The following is an 18,725-nucleotide window of genomic DNA, read 5'->3' as shown; positions in this document are numbered from 1 at the left end:
AGAAGGTGGTTTTCCTGCCTGTCTGTGCGTTACTTAGAGACAGAGGTATAGGAAAGTCTTCTTTTCCCAAGCACCTACAATGGTGGTGCTGCTGCAGTATTACTAAATTATAAAAAGACTCCAGAGCTCTTGAAAAGCATGTGTGTAAGCACTAGTGAGAAATTAATGTGGGAAGAAATGACCGCACAAGACAAAAAATGCATCCGAGTAAAAGAACTGCTCCACTAGGGAAAAAAGGAAACCATTTGGTTTTCTTTTCTTCAGGTTGATTTTTGCATTCTCATAGGTGATTTGTAATAGTATTACCAAGCGGTCTGTATTTCCTTTCTATTTACTTAGAGTCGGATGAAGTATGAGAAAGTACACAGCATATATAACCGCCTCCTGGCTATTGAAGACATCGATCCCACTCTGGTAAGATGGTCCCTAGTCTTGAGCTTTTCCACATTTGCATGGACAGTCAGCTGAGGACACTAAGAGAATGGGGAGCTACCGAGGCAGTGGAGTACTGAGATGACAAAATTAGATTAAAATTTCAGCAAGGTTGATAATTATCACCTTTAATCCACTTAGATACACTAAGTCGTGCACTTTTCTGCTCTCTCTCTTTTGGAAAAATCTATTGAAACAACACATGAAGATTAAGATATTGAAGATCTCAAGACGCAGCTCATAAGTGTTGGTGGACGTTTTGTTGACTCAACTAAAACTTCACTTTGCCTCACCTTAACTGATTAAAAGCACGTTGCTTTTGCCCATTGGTCTCCCTAAACTGAAATACACTGGATTGTCTACATGTAGTTTGCAAATAAATTTGTAATGCACCACATAAATATCAAAGAGTGTGACTGTAAGTTATATAGTGAACAACATTGTAGTGCCAGCTGTGCCAGTACTGAACAAATGGTGTGAGAAAGTAGCCTGCCCTCAAAAAGATATTAAGTTTATAAATAGACACAACAAAGCATGAGAAGGAGAAAGGTCATCTGAGGTCTGAAATTAAACAATAGGTCAGTGTCAGAGGAAAGGTATCCATTTACTGACATGTTCTGTTCATTAAACACAGATCGTAATGCTTCCCAAATACACATTTTCTGAGGAACCACATACCGGTTCCTCCTATTTGAGGAATCCTGGTTTTTGTCATCTAGTTCAGAGTGGAGGAAAGTTAAATCACAAAGAAATGCAAATCACAAATTGGTCACTGAATTAAATAGCGCATTCACTATTTCCTTGATCGGGTATAAATATTTGCAGACAGGATGATTTGTGTCTTGGATTGTATAATGTACAGTAAAATGCTTCATCGAGCCATTTTACTGTTCTCTAGCCTTATGGATGCCTTAACTTTATTGAAAAGTTACCATTTTTACAATAAGCCTCTAGTTCTCTGAAGCCACCAGCTTATATAAATTACATCCATCTTCTTACCTCCCCTTCCTTGACAAATCTGTGTATTAACTATTGTCACTTCAGGGGATTGGTGTTAGGTATATTCCATTGCCTCAGTATAGCAAAACAACACAGAGGCAAAACACAGCCTTGTTTCTATTATGATTTATTAGCTGTATTTTGTGAATAAAGATTATTTCAGATATACTCCAAAACTTTATTATATCACAGTATTCTTTGTTAGCACTGATACTATGTAAATATTAATATGCACCTTAGGTTTATATCCAATATATGAAATTTGCAAGGCGAGCAGAAGGCATAAAATCTGGAAGAATGATATTTAAGAAAGCAAGAGAGGATACCCGGACCCGCCATCACGTCTACGTTACAGCAGCTTTAATGGAGTATTATTGTAGTAAGGTAATCACATGTACTTAGTTTGATATTCGAATCAGGAGGGTGCGTAGCTCACTGAAGGTAATAGCTTATTTTTTTGTAATGTTTGCAGGATAAGTCTGTGGCCTTTAAGATTTTTGAGCTAGGGCTGAAAAAATATGGGGACATTCCAGAATACGTACTGGCGTATATCGACTACCTGTCTCACCTGAATGGTAAGCTTTAAGCTTTGAGAAGTCTACTGAAGCATTAATATGTCTTCTCTGTGAATTTAGGTTCAAACCAAAATCTTTGTATTTTAGTTTTCATTCTCCTCAAAGAGCAGTGAAACCTCTTCATAAAACTCAGCAATTAATTTGGGAAAAAAACCTTACTGGTTTGTCCTTGCTGAAGTTCCAGAAGTACATTGACATTAGATCTTGATTCCACTGAACAGAGAGTGAACTTTGCAAACTGCAGCTCATGTTGCGGTAGTTTTACAGCATCTGCTTTGAACAGTGGGGAGAACACTGAGAAATCTAAATCCTGAGGAGAAAGATCTGTGGGAGGTTGAAGTCAGCACGGGAGGAGCGATGGGTTAGTTGGTCTCTACTAGAATTCATTTAAACTCGTGCTCCCCAAAACAGATGAGATGAGCAAGATAGAAAAGCAAATTGTGAATATAGGCGCTGCTGGGGAGCAGGATTGGAATGCAAAGCACAGGGCGCAGGCAGGGCAGGCAGCTTAGGATGTGTAACATACCAACACAGAGGTGTAGCACAACCTGGGTTTAATTACAAAGGACTAGCTCAGGTTTGTGGAACAGCTTCCTGACCCTCCCAGGCTGTTCAGTAGGCACCAGGCTCATGAATCCCTCCTGTGAGACTACACTACCTTGGCTTTTTTCAGGCTCTAAAATTTCAAACAGATTTAGACCTTTTTTTCTCCTATGAGCATTAAACAGAGATTATATTTTTTTTTCAAGTCAAAGTATATTTGATTTTGCCATAAATTATTTTAGGTCTACGCGAATATTTGCATAGATTGCCATCAGGAAAAAATTATCTTAAAACTTGCCAGTGTATTTGCTGTGTTTTAGCAACCCAGCAGACTTTACTGAAAAGCAAGGAAATTGATCCATAAACTCCTGTAAATGTAAGATATGGTAAAATGTACAGTGAGAGAGACAGGGAAAGAGCTGCGTGGTTTAAGAACAAAACCACCAACCCCTCCATTCCCCAGCTGAAGACACACAAAGGCTGGATGCTGCTCAGGAACCAGGTCTAATAATTTTGGGAGGTCTTCTGAGGAACATACAAGTGTATTAATATTACCCTGATTTAAAAGGGAAATAATGAATTGAAACGCCAAGTTTTAAATGACTATGTCATTGTGATGTGAAAAAACCCACCCAAGCAAAAACCAGAGATCCTGAAGAGATGCCAAGCAATAGCTGTGTTGTTATCAAAGAACCTGTATTAGGGTTGGTTGGTTGTTGCCAACAAAAATAGACTTTCAAATAGCAAATTCACGGTAGAATTTAACATTGGTAAGGTTTTATGTAGGCATTCATATTTTTTTCTACTTCCTGAAATTCAAATCCAGGTATCAGAATGTCAACTTTATATTTAATTCAATGTACACATTTCTTTGAATGGACATGATTTAAAATTGTCTTTTAGTATATTTTACTCAGTGTGATTTTTTTTCTTTGTTCTTTCTATTTTTAAAGAGGACAATAATACCAGAGTTTTGTTTGAACGTGTTTTAACTTCAGGGAGCCTTCCACCTGAGAAATCTGGGTACGTCTGCAAAGCAGTTTCACTACACTAAAAAAGATACATAACCCCTTTCAACTACAAACATCCCAAGGAAATTAGAAAAATGAACAGCAGGGCAGAATTAGGTACAGGTGTTCCTTCCCCTCTTCATGCGAAAATAGCAACAACCGTGACAGATTTGTGAAAGTCCCTGTCCCCCCCTTGCAGTGAAATTCATTCATTTATTGACTTTCAAACCTCACTGACAGATTGTTGGGGACAGAGCGCAACATCCTCCTGTGCAGGAAGGATTTGGTGGCATGGCTCATGACATACATCGCTCACCATATAGATGCTTTAGATAGATGGGGAGAGGGAGCTGAGAACATCTCTCAGGAGCGTCATGTTAGAGAAGGGGAGTCAGGAGTTTATTGAGGAGAACGCTGAACAACTCCCAGCCAACTGAAAATAAAATAGGGAAAGAACCAGAAAAGACTTGGATTAACCACTCACCATCATTTTCATTACTATTCTTAACATATATTTCTCTGAAAAAATGGTTACCAAACGCTTTGCAGTCCAAGTGTTCACCATTATTATTCTGGTAGACACAGGCACCAAAACTAAGAAATCAAACATTGCACTGCTCTGCACATTCATTCTGCGCTTTAATTCTCATCTTTCTTGAGAAATGCTTTATGTCCCTTTTAAAAGTGAGGGGAAAAAAAACCCAAAGAATTCAAAAGCTGAATCTTCTTCAAAGGTGAACTCCAGAGCTAAAATGAATCAAGTCCAGAAATATGGTCAGATGTTGCTTAAGCTATAGAAGAGATTTTCCGCAAATAAGCAGTAACTATATGTTTTGGGCTACATAAAATTCTAAAGTGCTGCTTATTGTGTTACAGGGTATTGCTCTTCCCTGCTAGAATACGCTAATCTCTGCAGGTGAACTAAATCGTGGTCTATGTTGAAAAGTCCTTCACGTTCCAGGGTGAGAGTGAGATTCTGTGTAGTGGGATGAGCAAAGTCCATTTGTGCTTCTCACATTGCTGGTAACAGCTCACCTCAAACGCTGGAGTCGTTCAGAGCAGTAATCCTTTGCTTCCCATACCAAAGTCCTTTACGATCCACTAGACTGAAAGTTTTTGTAGAAATATCCAGGGCACTGGGAAGGTAAATGCATGTTATAGACACATCTAAAGAAAATATCATAGAAATGGTCACATGTTCCCAGATTAGCTCATTTGCATCTCTCCTCTCGTGTGTTTTTTAATTGTAGTTTTTTCTCCTTCAGCAGCTGTTTCTCTGTTCTTTTATAGGGAAATCTGGGCTCGGTTTTTAGCTTTCGAAAGTAACATTGGTGATCTAGCTAGCATCCTCAAAGTGGAAAAACGGAGGTTTACGGCATTCAAGGAAGAATACGAGGGTAAAGAAACAGCTCTGCTGGTAGACAGGTATAAGTTCATGGATTTGTACCCGTGCTCTACGAGCGAACTGAAGGCCCTTGGTTATAAGGTGAGTGGCTAAGAACACTGAATTTTACTGTTATTCTTTTCACTCCTAGCGAACTTAAGCAATTCTTAGCTTAGGACTTGCCTCACGCTTTTTACCCTTGATAGAAAAGCAGGTAGAACAGGCCTGGAGCTGTTGTGCTGCCTCCTTGTCTCACCTGGCAGGGACATGCCAGGCACAGTGGCCCAAGGGCAGGAGGGAGCCAGGAACACAACACAGCTGCAACTTCACCTATTCGTATTTACAGAAAGATCGTGTGTTAATGCCATCACCACCCAGCCACCAGCCTTCACTTAAACCTGAGCTCCATCAAAAACCACAGTTATTTGGAAGTTTGTAGAATCATCAGTATGAACGTCGCTGGTTGCCCTTCCGCTCCAGCTCGCAAAACTCTGCTGGCTTCACCGAGAACCGTATATTACTGCAGTCCCAGTGGCTGCTGCAAATGCCTGAGGAAAAAAAACATCTATAGAGATCAGGGGCTGCTGCTTTTTTCAGTTATTGTGGTTGAAGTGCTGCTATTTGGAATTTAAAGTCTAGGCCAGACACCTGCGCCGGTGCTGTCTCATCTCATGTCTGACCAGATGTATGTTGACTACAGTATAGGCATGTGGAAGGCCGTAACGCTTTGGGAAACCATTAGAACAGAAGAAAATGCTTATATTCCTTTTTTTTTTTTCCTGAAATATATATATATATATATTTGTGTATATATATATATGTATATGTGGCGGCAGAGAGGCAGAAACAGCTCAGTTGGAGGAACTGCTATTTCCCATGCACATGAACAGGAAGAGAGCCTTCAGTTCATGTCTCCAAAATAGCACCTTGGCTTTCATGTGCTTTTTACACAAAAAAGGAATTTTTGAAAAATGCAGAAGTCATTGAATTTGGCAAAGCAGCTGAACTCTTGGTCTTCACACAGTTGTAAATCTGCTGGGTGGAAGTAAGGGTGACATTGAGCTGCTGAATGCTTTTCTTTTAATGCCATTGGGACGAAGTTATTTTGAAGTTACAGGTGTGCTTACGAGACAGCACGTCCTGATGGATGCTGGCAGGGTGGCCCAGGGCTGATTCAGCCCTTGGGCTGGTTTCTGGTGCTTGTAACGCGCCAAGATTGAATCCTGTTTGAGCCGATGGTTTGTGTGCCTGCCGGCTGCCTTATTCTCACTTTAACAGCTAAAGCAATCTAGGGAATGAAATGGGAGAAATTATAGTTGTGAGGGCCTAGTGCTCTGCACCGGTTCACCTCAATCTTTTTAACCTAGAAAAAAAGGAGCTACTCAAAAATGACAAATATGGTCCTGTTCGGTAGCACAAACAAGTGTTTCCGCTCCCAGCTGGGACGCTGTAGGAATAAAGTGTTTAATGAAAACATGGGAGTTTTGCCCATGGTTTTCTAAGAGGATATCTGAAATGGTGACGATGACAAAGCGAGAATAAGCAACCGGTCTAGAGGGATGTTTTGTTGTGCCATTTAAACAAGCGCCGCAGTGCTGCCGAGCTCAGTGCTCTCGCGTTGGCTTTTGCAGGACGTGTCCCGTGCCAAGCTGGCAGCCATCATTCCAGACCCAGTGGTTGCACCTTCCATCGTGCCTGTTCTCAAAGACGAAGTGGACAGAAAACCTGAATATCCCAAACCCGACACTCAGCAAATGATTCCATTTCAGCCAAGACACTTAGCACGTAAGTCAGATGTTCCGTCGGAAGTGGTAACGCTCACCTGGCAGCGAGTTGTTATTAACCTGGGCTTAGCAAAACTCATCGTAGAGTCTTTCCTGGTCTCCAGCCATCTCCACCTGTACTTACATTTTAGGCTGTTATTTAACTGGATTGCTAAAGGCATATGTATTTTACCTAAAACTAAAGTCACATGGGAATAAGTACCAGTATTTTGAGGTCTGGTAAATGGTAATAAGCTGTTACACACGCTGCTTGTAGACTTCAGATCACTGACTAAACAATATGTAATTAGTAGAGGCAAAAGTGGCAGGGTAGCAATTACTTGCGCCAAATAATCATTTTGTAAAAGCAAGTCAGGTCTATCTGTCTCTTGCGCTGCCTTCACACAGTTTTTCTGTCCCCAGCTCCAGGTTTACATCCCGTCCCAGGGGGGGTATTTCCCGTTCCACCAGCAGCTGTTGTTCTCATGAAGCTCCTGCCACCTCCTGTTTGTTTCCAGGTTTGTTTTAATGAATTCTGAAAACTTCAAAAAGTTGTAGAAGAGTTTCTGTTTAGACAGAACTGCAGTATGTATCACTCCATTGAAAATAACCTTCTAAACTTCTTTTTTTTCCTTATTTAATGAATCAGGGTCCCTTTGTTCAAGTGGATGAGCTCATGGAGATATTCAGAAGATGCAAACTGCCAGACAGTAAGTTGTTTGTTCGCTCTGGAGTCTGTGACAGTGACTTTGTTTTACATATGGATATTACTGTCTGAAATCCCAACCTCATTTACAGATGTGTCATTACTAGTTAAGGGTACACTGTTGAAACAGCTGCGCTTGCAGGTTGGAATCTACATAGAGATGTTTGTACATTTAACTGTCATCAACAATACATAAAAAGCTGGAAATCACCAGCTGCTGGTTTAATAACGTTTTGGTGGTAAGCATTAAAAGAAAGAAATGAAGATTTTCAGAACATCCTTTGAAAGAAGCAAGGCACGATTTCTAGCAGCAATGTAACATTAAATGACAAATGTGCAGTGTGGTCAGTTCCCAAGTAGGTGGAACTGACTGCACACTGTTGCCATGCTTGAGAACATTCCAGAACAGTGTGTTCTGAGCTTCTACAAAGGTAGAGCTCTGAAATATAAACCCAGGACAGATCCACACCCCAGGCTCCATGTAAACCATAGCACATTATAATACACTGCACTTCACCCCCGCTGTTAGTTTAAGGAGCAAATGATCAGAGAGAAAGCAAGCTAGGATTTAATTTATTTTAGTGTGAAAATAAACCATCTATTTCAATGACACATGGTATTTTTCAAGCTTTCTGTGTTCCTAAGCAGAACCTGCCTTGCTGTGCATACTTTCTGATGAATTCTGACTCGCTGCACTGTTTCCCCAACACGCTTCCCTGCTTTTTTAAGCTTGCAAATGACCTGAGGTGTGTGTAAAGGGAGGTCTCAAGCTGAAGCAGCAGCATTTACTGTATAATGTGTTTGCTATAGCTTGGAGTTTTAGACAGTTAAGCCTCAATTCTTAACATTTGTAGGAGAACAGTGTAGGAAAATGTCTCACGTTCCAGAAATCTCCGCTGTGTATCTGTCTCGGTGATCTTGTTTGCATGCTTATTTTGAACCAGGGATCTAGTTTCACAAATTAAATTAATCCTTTTCTCTTTCTAAAGCTGTTGATGAAGCTGTGCGAATAATTACCGGTGGCCTACCAGAAATAGCTGTGGAGGGCAACGGACCTGTGGAAAATAACGCGATGCTCAATAAAACTGTTAAGAGACCCCATGAAGATTCTGACGACGATGAGGAGAAAGGATCTGTAGTTCCCCCCGTACACGACATTTACAGAGCGCGGCAGCAAAAGAGAATCCGGTGAAACAAGTCTGGAGTTCTGCTGTGACAGACAAAGACTTGCATTGAGTCCATCCATCTCGGAAAAGTGGAGCATTTAAAAGGGACAGCTGCAAAAAAGTCTTGAAAATGGTTTTGTTACTGTGGTGCCTCTTCTCCCATATGGTTCTTGATCTGAAAACAGCCAGAACAACCTTAAAACGTGCTCTGAACAAAACCTAGTTTTTCAGAACCAAAAGTGCAAAATGTCAACACTGCATTTTGTTCTTCAAGGGTGTTCACATCTACCACTTGAAATCTCGTGGGTTTTCAACAGTTTTATTTTAAAAACTGGATGGCTTATACTTGTGAAGCATTTTTAATTCACAGTTTCTGGAAAACAGTTGTTCTCAGTTTGTTCATGTAGTGTCCTGCCTTATTGTTCGTTTTTATTTATGGCAGAATGTATGGAATCTGTTTTGTAGTTGAAAATGGACAAAAACATTCCTTTAAAATAAAAGGATATCCGTAACATCATGCCTCATTCTGGTTTTATTCAAACACAAGTTACTTCTTAAATATTACTCAGCCACTGGAAAAGCGATGTTAAATAAGACCATCAGAGGAAATTGATCAGAGCATACATATTAGAATTAGCTTTTCTTCCATTTTTCTAGAGGATACAGTACACTTTTGCTTTTAATTCCATGACTGTTTAAAGACAACGGCATCATAAGACAAACTGGGTACATATTTCTAGTGTGCATTGTTCAGGAGTACGAGCTGACACAACCTGTTCCTGGGTAACTGCATTGGTCTTCACTTAATGATGCACAAAGCTAAATGTTAATATATGAGCTACATACTTTAACCTGTTTTTTTCAAACACGCTAACGAAAGCACCATATGAACTTGCCCAGCAGTTTCTATGCATACATTAGATTTTAACTTGTTAACTGACTGTTCAGAATTGCACTCTGGAAAGACCAGAAGGACTTTGTCACCTAATAGTATCTCCCTGACTCTTAAAGAGGATGTAGAGAAACTATTTGTCAACCTCTACCGTTAAAAACAACCAATGTGGGAAAAATCACTCATGCCATTTGTACTTGTGGGCATTTATTTCAGTCTCTTTAGGTCTTTCCCGTGTGTACCCCCAAAGCTGAGAGCAGCCACACATGGGTGCTGCACCTTTTTGTATGTGAAAGCGCAGGATCAGACCCACACTGTGAGGGGAGATTGGACTCGCTGCACCGACCCCGGAAGCAAATAAGTACACACGTGTATGTGCACAACCCACGCTCCGCTGGCCGAGAAACAGGAGGTGGACGCTGAATTCCAGAACCAGGAGCAGCCCTCTCCGAGATCAAGTGAGTACGATTTTATCTAGAGATAATGCAGCCCCTTTCCTTCTGGCATCAGTCACTTACTTTTCAAAGGCTTTTCTGAGCATGTTGTTTCACCCTGACGTTGTTCTTCCCCACATCCTTGAGATCACCCCCTACATTTTTTGTAGTATGCATAACTCGCAGGGGCCTTTAAAGGCAGCTTCTAGGCAATGCTAAAATATAAAAGAACAGCAGCAATTTATAACTTCCACAACTCTCATTTAACAAAAATGAAAACAGCTTTGTCTTGGTTATTTATTTTTTTCCTCTCTCTAGCAATAAAGTTTCTGGTAGCGCTTTCCTTACGCGGACTGCTGAATGAATTCTTTGGAGCTGCAGAGCTACCAGCTGTGTTTTGAGGCGGATCCTGCGCTAATGGCAAAGCACAGTCAGCAGCTGCAGCGATCAGACCCCTGTTGTATCCTCTGCTGAGTCCTCAAACCGACCCCACCAAAAACCTACTCAGAATGTTTGTTTTCTGGCTGACCAACCTACTCAGTTTTGAGTTACCAAAGCAAGATGCACAGACAGATTTCCATTTTACTGAGTATATTCAGCCAAGAGAAAAAAACACGTGTCTGAACTGGTGATCTTTTACAGAACTTTGGTGTTTTGGTGGGGTTTTTTTCCCTTTGGGGAAGAGAGTTTGTAATGAATGAGAAAATACTTGGTTTATAGTTAGACAGGAAAATAGTGCAGCTATATCCACGCTGACGTTTAAAGGGAAGCATCAACACTGGCTCATAATCAAGTTCTATTATTTTGATTGACTATTTGACTAGTCAAATGAACCTGGATGTTAGCAGTAAAAGGGCCCTTTTATTTATTTTACATAGCTTTTTTTTTTTTTTTAAAGGAAGAAAACACCTTCTATTTTGGATAGTCTGGTACTTGGGACACTTAAGTTTATAACTATGAACTTTGATTTAATAAAATCATCAAATTTTGATGACTGTAACACAGCGTTCTGCTCAACTAGAGGAAACTTTCAAACGCACTTACCTCCCAGCTGAGTCTGGAGCTGCAATAAGGCTGTAAGATCATTGAACTCTTCCGTGAACACTCGTTAAATATAACACGTAGCTAATTAAATTCAAGACCTACAAATATTTTAAGTTTCAAGAACACCTCTACAAAGTGGAAAAAATCTACTGAAAATATTCCCTGTATATTCAAACTAACATTAAATCATTCACTTCTCACAGTACATTAAAATCATTTATACTTCCGATAGTGCTCTGCACTTCCTGGATATTCTTGTAGACATGATTGAACGTGCAACCATCCCCAGTTGAAGTTTTAAAAAACAAGTAAAATTTTCAACCTAAAGTTCCACACACTTTAAATCTACCTCCTGAAAATGACAAAGACTTACTTTTAAGGTTAGTTCTTCCATGTAAAAAGGAGTAAACTACTAGCAAAACAAAAGTAAGAAATGCCACTTTTATCAAAACGTTTTAGCTCTGCCCTTCTGAAGTCTTTACAAGAGATAAATACAGCTGCAATCTATAAGATTGCCACCTTGGTAAGTACTGTACATAGCAGAGGACAGTTACCCAATAACCAGAAAATTTGCTACAAAAATATATATTATGTGTTTTGTAACATCTGCAGGTAAACAGCAAAAAAAGGCTATTAAAAATGCAGTAAAATGCAGAAAAAACTAGTAGCCTACCATATGAACCATAATGTTACAATAAAGTGCTGTTTGGCTTGTTTTTTTGCCTGTTTCTCTTATCCAGAATTTTAACTTATTTCTTAAGTCTTTACAGTAAGACTTTTTTAAAGCCAAATCACCTCTCCTGGGAAGGACCACTGCTAATCTGCTCTGGATTAATTAAACTAAATTCACGGTAAATTAGAGTAAAATGCCCTAAAATGAGCCACTCGAATACAAAGTTTGGTTCTTAAACTTGTCCTACGTAGCCTCTGCTCAAAAATCTAAAAATTGCAGCCAGAAAACTACCAAGACGTTCCCCGCCCCCCAAGGTTGCATACTTACATTAAAAATGCATCTCACCATTTACTTCAGAACCCCTTTTGCATCTCATGTATTTTCCTCATCAGTCATCACCAGTGAATTAAAAGGAACCAGTATTTACATGGAAAGCTGTTTTCCTAGACAAACATCGGTGCAATTTTTTTTTAAATAGCTGACAAAGTTAATACCATTTCGGTAGCACACAAACTGGGGTTTATGATTCTTCTGCCTTCCCTACAAGCTGGGATTCTTCCTTAGTCAGTATTTTGCCAAGGACTGCGTCGTAGTAAGGGCTGAAGACCATTTTGTTGTAGTTGACAAGACGAATATACTTGACAGCAATCTCTTCCAGCTCCCTTTGAATAGGGCTTAATCCTCCTGGAACGGCAGGTAACGATTTCTGGTGACTGGACGCAAGATAATTCTCCAGAAACTTTTGAATTCGAGAATCTGGAAAAATTGGACCAAGGGTTTTGGTTTGTTTTCAAAAGAGACAATCAGAGTGTAATCTCATGTAAAATACAGAAAGCCCCAACACAGTAAATAAGTATTTGAAACAGATTAAGTGGGAAACCATGCAGGACATGCCACCAACGGTTTTACACAGACGGACGAGGCGTCACTTCAGGAGAGAGCGTTCCCGTCCCAGCGTACCTAGCAGCTTGCAGATGGTGTTGTCTGGGTTGGCCACGGCTTGGATTTGTCCTTTGAGCACGGTCTCTCTCTCGGCTGAGAACGGCGTGAAGCCGTGCTGGGAAAGGCAGCTGTTCAGCTCCGCACACACCTTCTCAGCCACGCTGGCCAGGGATTCCTGCAGGTTAAAGGAGCTAGAGAATGCAGAGCAGAGCATTACTGCGCTATTTCAGCTACTCGCTTCCCCCCCACACCTTTTAAAGACAAACTATTCAATTACAATTGTCTTATTTATCAAATGTAATGGACTATAAAGAATAATACATGTTCTCTATTGAAAAACAAACTTGAGATATAAAACAAGGAGGTAGGACAGCATTAAACATTTCCAGTCTGAGCAATCAATGCAAATAAGAGCTGACTTTCCTACGACCCAGACAGCTCTGACTAATGCAAAAAAAGCATTATCACCCCAGCATGTGTACAGTGTCGGTCTCAATCTGCCAGCAGCATACTGTACCACACTCCGAGTCTGCAGGGAGCCTGGCCCAACCTGTGAGTGGGGTTACCTGCTCCCACTCTCGTGTGCCAACCAGGCATCACAAAAAACATCCTCTGAAAAAAGGTGCATGCACATATCAGAAAAGAGCAGAGCAAGAAAAGACAGTCCTGAGTCAGCTGAATATGAATTGTCAGCCTGGGCTCATAAAAAACCCTCATCGCTCCCTCTACATGTTCTGTAGTCCACAGCCAGGGAGAGGTTTAAACCGATTATTTATGAGGGTGAAAACAGAACCACACCTGCCCCTGTGTGACGAGGTTACTCAACACTCACGGGTGATGCATCCCTGCCAGCAGCACCTTCACAATGCTTTTGATTTTCTCAGCAAATCCAGGCACATCAATGAGCGCCGCGCCCGCTGCACTGAACGTGACCAGAAGGACAGTCCCGGTCACCATGAGCTGCTCCAGCTCCAGCTGTATTTCCTGAAAGCGGCTCTGGTCCATCAGCACCGTCTGCAAAGAATGAGGGAGGCAGCACAGAACAGGGTCAGGATGCTTGGCTGGGAAGGGGCGTTGTGATGCTCAGCTATTCCCCGCAGTGAAGACACAACAAAAACACAGGTAAGAGGAACACGTGCTCAACAGGCAAGTAGCAGGAACAAAACAAAAAGAATTAACTCCTCTTTTCCAACTACGGCAGTTTTAATATTGAAAAAGAGGAGCCCACCAGAAGAGCTACAGGAGTTCTCAATCAAGACATTAATGTTTTAGTATTGTACTTGTTACAAGGCTACAAATTCAAACAGCTTCTGTTATATGCCGGAAACAGAAAAGTAGAACAAGCACAGAAATCAATTTTGCTGTTCAATACCTACTTCTGGAAAAGGCCTGTTTACATGATCCCACTTTAGGAGCTTCAGATAGGCCTGGTTTTGCACAGCAGTGGAGGACAAGGCAGAAGCTGCACCAGTGGCATTGTCATCACTACAGTGGGGAGGCAACATTTTACACCTCAGCTTTACGAGATCGTCTGCTGCTTCTTGCAACCACCTTGTGACAAAGTCTAAAGAATCTGGAAGAGCGGGGGGGGGGAAAAATCTTAAGAAAATTCCTTCTAAAAGTTAGGTGTTTTTCCCCACCACTAGTTTCCAAATAATCCCATTAGTTACTATTCCTAATACCCATGATATCAGTCATTGACATGCATTTCATTTATTGCATTAAGCAGAACATTGAACCAAAACTAAAACCACATAGCTACAGGAAACGGGAGTTGAGACGATGTTGGCTAATTATACTCTACACTGTATTGAAATGAAACTAAACTCCAGTGTACTAAGCACAGAACTGCTGTTCCAGCAGATTGTTTCAAACCACACAAGTTGTCATTTACCATATGAATTCTAGAACTTATTAAAAAAAGTCTGATTTTTTTTCATGATCTACAAGCAAAGACACACAGTTTACTGGGAGGTCAGAGGGGAAGAAAGAAAGGAACAAAGTCATACTTGGCTGTTTCTCAAGAAACTCCTGAAACTTCTTTCTTTCATATTCAGCAGACTGCTGCATTAATTTTGGCCTAATACTACTGACAGCGAAGTTTGCCATATCCATTTTCATTAGGTCTAATACAGAGAAAATTGCTCTAAACAAACAAACAGAAAAAGTTATTCAAGGCTGCAGATGTTTAAGAAGTACCGTTTACAAGATTTATTACAGATTGTCTGAGGAAAGAGCAAAAACATGCATGGGAAACATTAACAGGGCACTTAATCTAAGAGCAAGAGACAGAGAGAAAGCTTGAGCGAGTGTGTACACGCATGCATGTGCCTCTTCCAAGCAGGAAATAAATCTTGTTTTCCTGTAAAAAAAAAGTCTCCATGCAATTAACTTTTCTAGCTCCATTGATTATATTTCCCAGGATGCACCACATCATACGTTGAATGCATAAGGAGCTATCCAGGTTTTCACACTTGCACACTATCTCTGTTGGCAGCCTATGAAGCCAGCGCCAGTGGGAAGTGAACAGTCAGATCCAACAGAAAAAACAAGAAAAAACACCTTAATTTCAAAGCAACCTAATTCCTGCTGGCAATATTTCTGCCAAGTCAATCCTGAACTCTCAAAAGCTTATCAAATTATAAACCAACAAGGTTAATACAATTTCCTCTTAGCTATCGAGACCCTGAGCTGTTCAAGTGAGAGCATGGTGACCAGGCAGAAGTCAGCGTGCTCTCGCGTGTGCTGTGTATAATACACTCCCTTCACAACTGAAAGGTTTTTATACAGGGAGGGAGTGAGGGGCAAAGGGAGCTGAAACTGGTGAAAAAGGAAGAACTGGTTGGAGAACAGTAACACCTTTTTCATCTGCTCCTGCTTGCTTTCCCCCCCCTTCTACTGTTTGTATTAAATGCTGATATAAGCTCACCATTCACCTGGTATCTTCAGGCTTTTGTGCATTTGGCATCTGAGCAAATGTCACTCAGCAACATGCAGGGGCCAGACAAATACTCCAGTTCACCAGAACAAAGATGATCCTTGTTAAAGATTTCTGGAGCATCTCTCCCCTCCACACCCACAACTACATCCCTTTCCCATCACTCTTTTTTTCTACAAAGATTTGCAGGTTGTCCTGTTGGAAAACCCCAACACATCTAAAATTATTTAAGGGACTCTCAACACGACTAATAAATATAATTTCAGTACCTGAAGAGAGGAACTATTTCATGAATATCTTTCAGTTTCTTAATTTCTTCATCTCGAGCTGGAGCACAGAGAGTCCCCATCATCCCAATAACAAATTCGACCAACTTAGAAATGTCAAGGGCCCCATTCTCTGCCTCCTGTTTTATCAAATCCAGATCAAGAACTTCTGTAATCTGGCTTCTCAGCCTAGTATGACCAGGCAACAAGAAAGACAGGAGAGTCTGAAATGAAAAGTTTTTAGCAGTATATTAGTTTTACGTATCAAAGACTACAAGGATCAAAATAGTTATTGAAACACTTATTATTACAACTAATTGCCATTTACAAGTGGAATCTTTTTTCTTTTCTCTTCTCTTTTTTTTTTTAAACCAACCAACCATTCACCAACTGCAAATGTTTCACTTCATTCTGTACGATACTGAAGTTGCTGTCTATAGTAAGGTCATACTTAAGACTCCTGTGCTTGGCTCTGTCAGCCCAGTGTCAGGGCCTCTCATTGACTCCATAATTGATACCAGTGTCATAACACCGAAGGAAACTTGGAATTATGACACTAGTATTACTTACCTTTTATTCATCTTACTTGGTTTTGCATTTGTTTTTACATTCAAATTTCTCCTCTGGCATTACACAACTTATATTTGTTCACAGGCAATGGTACAGTAATGAAAAATACCGAGAAAGTCCTTTATGAACAGCCCAACTTCAGTCACTTTTGGTCATTCATATCAATGCAGCTACTCAAAGTCAATAATGTACCTTGGTATCACATCATCTTACCTCTTTAATTTCTCCCAATAGTTTAATTGCATGGTCATATGTCGGTGGATCTTCCTTTAGCTGAGCTTCCAGACAATCCCAGAAAGCTTTGTGCACAATATCTCTCACTTTTTTTTCTAAGCTGCAGGTAAATATGATCAGTTAAAAAAGAACAATATCTGTGTCTGCGCCACCTTACAAAGATAACCTGCGGCTCCTGAAGAACAGCATGTAACAGTATAACGTAATAATGAATTTATGAGGATTAACAGAAAAGAGATCTGTCATTTTAAATTATTCAGAAAAGCAAGAAAAACTGTACACAAGACTTGGAGTGGCTTATATCCTAATAAAGGGTTGCACACAAGCAAAGGCAGCTACAAATTAAAATCCTTCAAAGTATCTGACACATGCTACATCCAATGTAAACAACTGGAAGAAAAATAACAACAACAAAAAAATCACAAAAATTCCAGCTTGTCTTCAGAAGACCACTATTCATGTTCCTTTCAAAAACCTGACTAAGTAAATGCAATTTTACTCAGAAAAATTCATTAAGTAAAGCTAGCAGAAATGAAATAACTTCCCCAACACAAAAGCTTCAGCACTTCAATGCAGAAATACTGCAACTACTCTGAGATTAAGGCCCAGTTCAGTTTGTGTAAAAAAGAAATGAATTCCACTGCCTCAGTACCAATTCCTAACTCCAAACACTTCAGTTACTTTTCTTCAGCAGGCAGCTCCTGTTCACCGCAGGAAGAAATAACATGCTCACACGTACAGACACGTACCCCAGGGTGAAGGACTGCTCTTTCTTTTCTAGGTGCTAAATAACTGCAGCCAAACCCCTCGCTAAAGCCAGATCCAGGGATCTGGTACCAAGGCCTGGCCCATCACAAAGCCCAGGCACTCCAGAGCAGGGTGACCTCTGCAATAACTGTGCTTCTGTGGTCAGTGAAGCGACACAAATCAGCCACTCTGGTGAACAACGACAGCTGCTGCTCAGCACCATCAGTAAGCAAAAGCATCCAGCTTTCCAAAGCACAGGATAGCTCTCCAGCTCTTTCTCTTTTTTTTTTTTTTTAACTTTTTTAAGAGGATAGGGAAAGAAGAATTAAAAATAGAACAACAACAACAAAAGATAATATACTAAAATCCTTCTTCCCTGAAAAATGTTGAGTTCAATTTCATAGCGCTGAGGCACACCAGAAAAGTTATCCACCATCACAGCACGTATTCATTTGAGAAGCCCACGTGAATAGAAGGGCACTTTCTTAACTGTGAGACGTTAAATGAAGCATTTATTTGCAGCCATCAACTGCCGAGCAGAAAACACCTGATGCAAGTTCCCCCAAAAGATGCTTGGGCAGAGAAGGTAATGCAAAAGGGGGAGAATGAGATCGGCACGTCTCAAGGGTGCTTTCCATACACTTGCTTTCGGAGACAGTGTTTGTGCAGGCCAGAGACAGGTCCCAGTTCACGGGGCCACCTGTGAACTGCACACACCCTGCATGACCCTATTATCATGTGCTAGCTCAGTTAAATATTGTTTGTCCTCAGCGTTTAAAGATGCACAAATCCATTTCCTACCAACTCAGAGGCTGAGGTAAGTGAACAAAGCACAGCAGAGACCCTCAACCACTCCACTCAACCCCTACGCAAAGACAACTCCTGCTGGGACCATGAGGTATTTAATAGCATCAGCACATTTTCTTTAGTTATTGTTATTTAGCAGTCCGCAGCCACTAGTAAAACACCAGTGGTTTAATACCCTGGTGTCAGAGCTGGAAAGACAGGAACAGTGCAGGTGAGAAGGGAAAACGAGACTGTTCCCATTATGGCCTTTTCCATCAGGAACATTTCCAGTTCCAAGCAACACCTTCTCATTACTAATGCTAAGAGGAACCACTATCTCTGTTTTGGGGGAGAGCATCAGAGCTTTTGCCTCCATATGACCAATTTCCATAGAGGACAAGCAGTGCCAACCCTCTAAGAGCCACCTGTAGCATATTTTCCTGCAGCACCTGTGCTGGTAATGTGCTCCAAGGTCTCTCAAACACAAACACACATGCACAGCAGTGATTCCAATGTGAACAAAGTTCCTTCCATGGAATATACACTCACTTTCACAAATCACCCCAGGAAACACCATCAGCCACATCTCCCTGGGTGTGAAAGAAAAAGGAGCAGCAGACA

General features: G+C 40.7%; 2 protein-coding genes across 6 annotated transcripts in view; one reads left to right on the top strand and one right to left on the bottom strand.

The window, feature by feature from the left end:
• Window positions 1-9,090, top strand: part of CSTF3 (cleavage stimulation factor subunit 3) — a 49,000-nt gene extending 39,910 nt beyond the window's left edge. Inside the window, exons 13-21 of the mRNA XM_065839999.2 lie at window positions 340-414; window positions 1,672-1,815; window positions 1,904-2,006; window positions 3,503-3,572; window positions 4,850-5,045; window positions 6,575-6,728; window positions 7,130-7,224; window positions 7,356-7,416; window positions 8,402-9,090. Of these exons, the coding sequence (XP_065696071.1) occupies window positions 340-414; window positions 1,672-1,815; window positions 1,904-2,006; window positions 3,503-3,572; window positions 4,850-5,045; window positions 6,575-6,728; window positions 7,130-7,224; window positions 7,356-7,416; window positions 8,402-8,604 (1,101 nt within the window). The 3' untranslated portion in view covers window positions 8,605-9,090. The remainder of the gene's footprint in view (window positions 1-339; window positions 415-1,671; window positions 1,816-1,903; window positions 2,007-3,502; window positions 3,573-4,849; window positions 5,046-6,574; window positions 6,729-7,129; window positions 7,225-7,355; window positions 7,417-8,401) is intronic.
• A 2-nt stretch (window positions 9,091-9,092) lies between these two features.
• Window positions 9,093-18,725, bottom strand: part of LOC136102694 (DEP domain-containing protein 7-like) — a 28,845-nt gene continuing 19,212 nt past the window's right edge. For all 5 annotated transcript variants that reach the window (XM_065839993.2, XM_065839994.2, XM_065839995.2 and 2 more), the window contains 7 exons: window positions 16,551-16,671; window positions 15,771-15,991; window positions 14,573-14,709; window positions 13,940-14,136; window positions 13,396-13,577; window positions 12,582-12,754; window positions 9,093-12,377 (listed from right to left, as the gene is read on the bottom strand). In XM_065839993.2, coding sequence (XP_065696065.1) covers window positions 12,142-12,377; window positions 12,582-12,754; window positions 13,396-13,577; window positions 13,940-14,136; window positions 14,573-14,709; window positions 15,771-15,991; window positions 16,551-16,671 — 1,267 coding nt within the window. In that variant the 3' untranslated portion in view covers window positions 9,093-12,141. The remainder of the gene's footprint in view (window positions 12,378-12,581; window positions 12,755-13,395; window positions 13,578-13,939; window positions 14,137-14,572; window positions 14,710-15,770; window positions 15,992-16,550; window positions 16,672-18,725) is intronic.

Source organism: Patagioenas fasciata, chromosome 5 (genome assembly GCF_037038585.1).
Source record: "Patagioenas fasciata isolate bPatFas1 chromosome 5, bPatFas1.hap1, whole genome shotgun sequence".
NCBI lineage: Eukaryota > Metazoa > Chordata > Aves > Columbiformes > Columbidae > Patagioenas > Patagioenas fasciata.
This window is presented reverse-complemented; position numbering and strand designations above follow the sequence as displayed.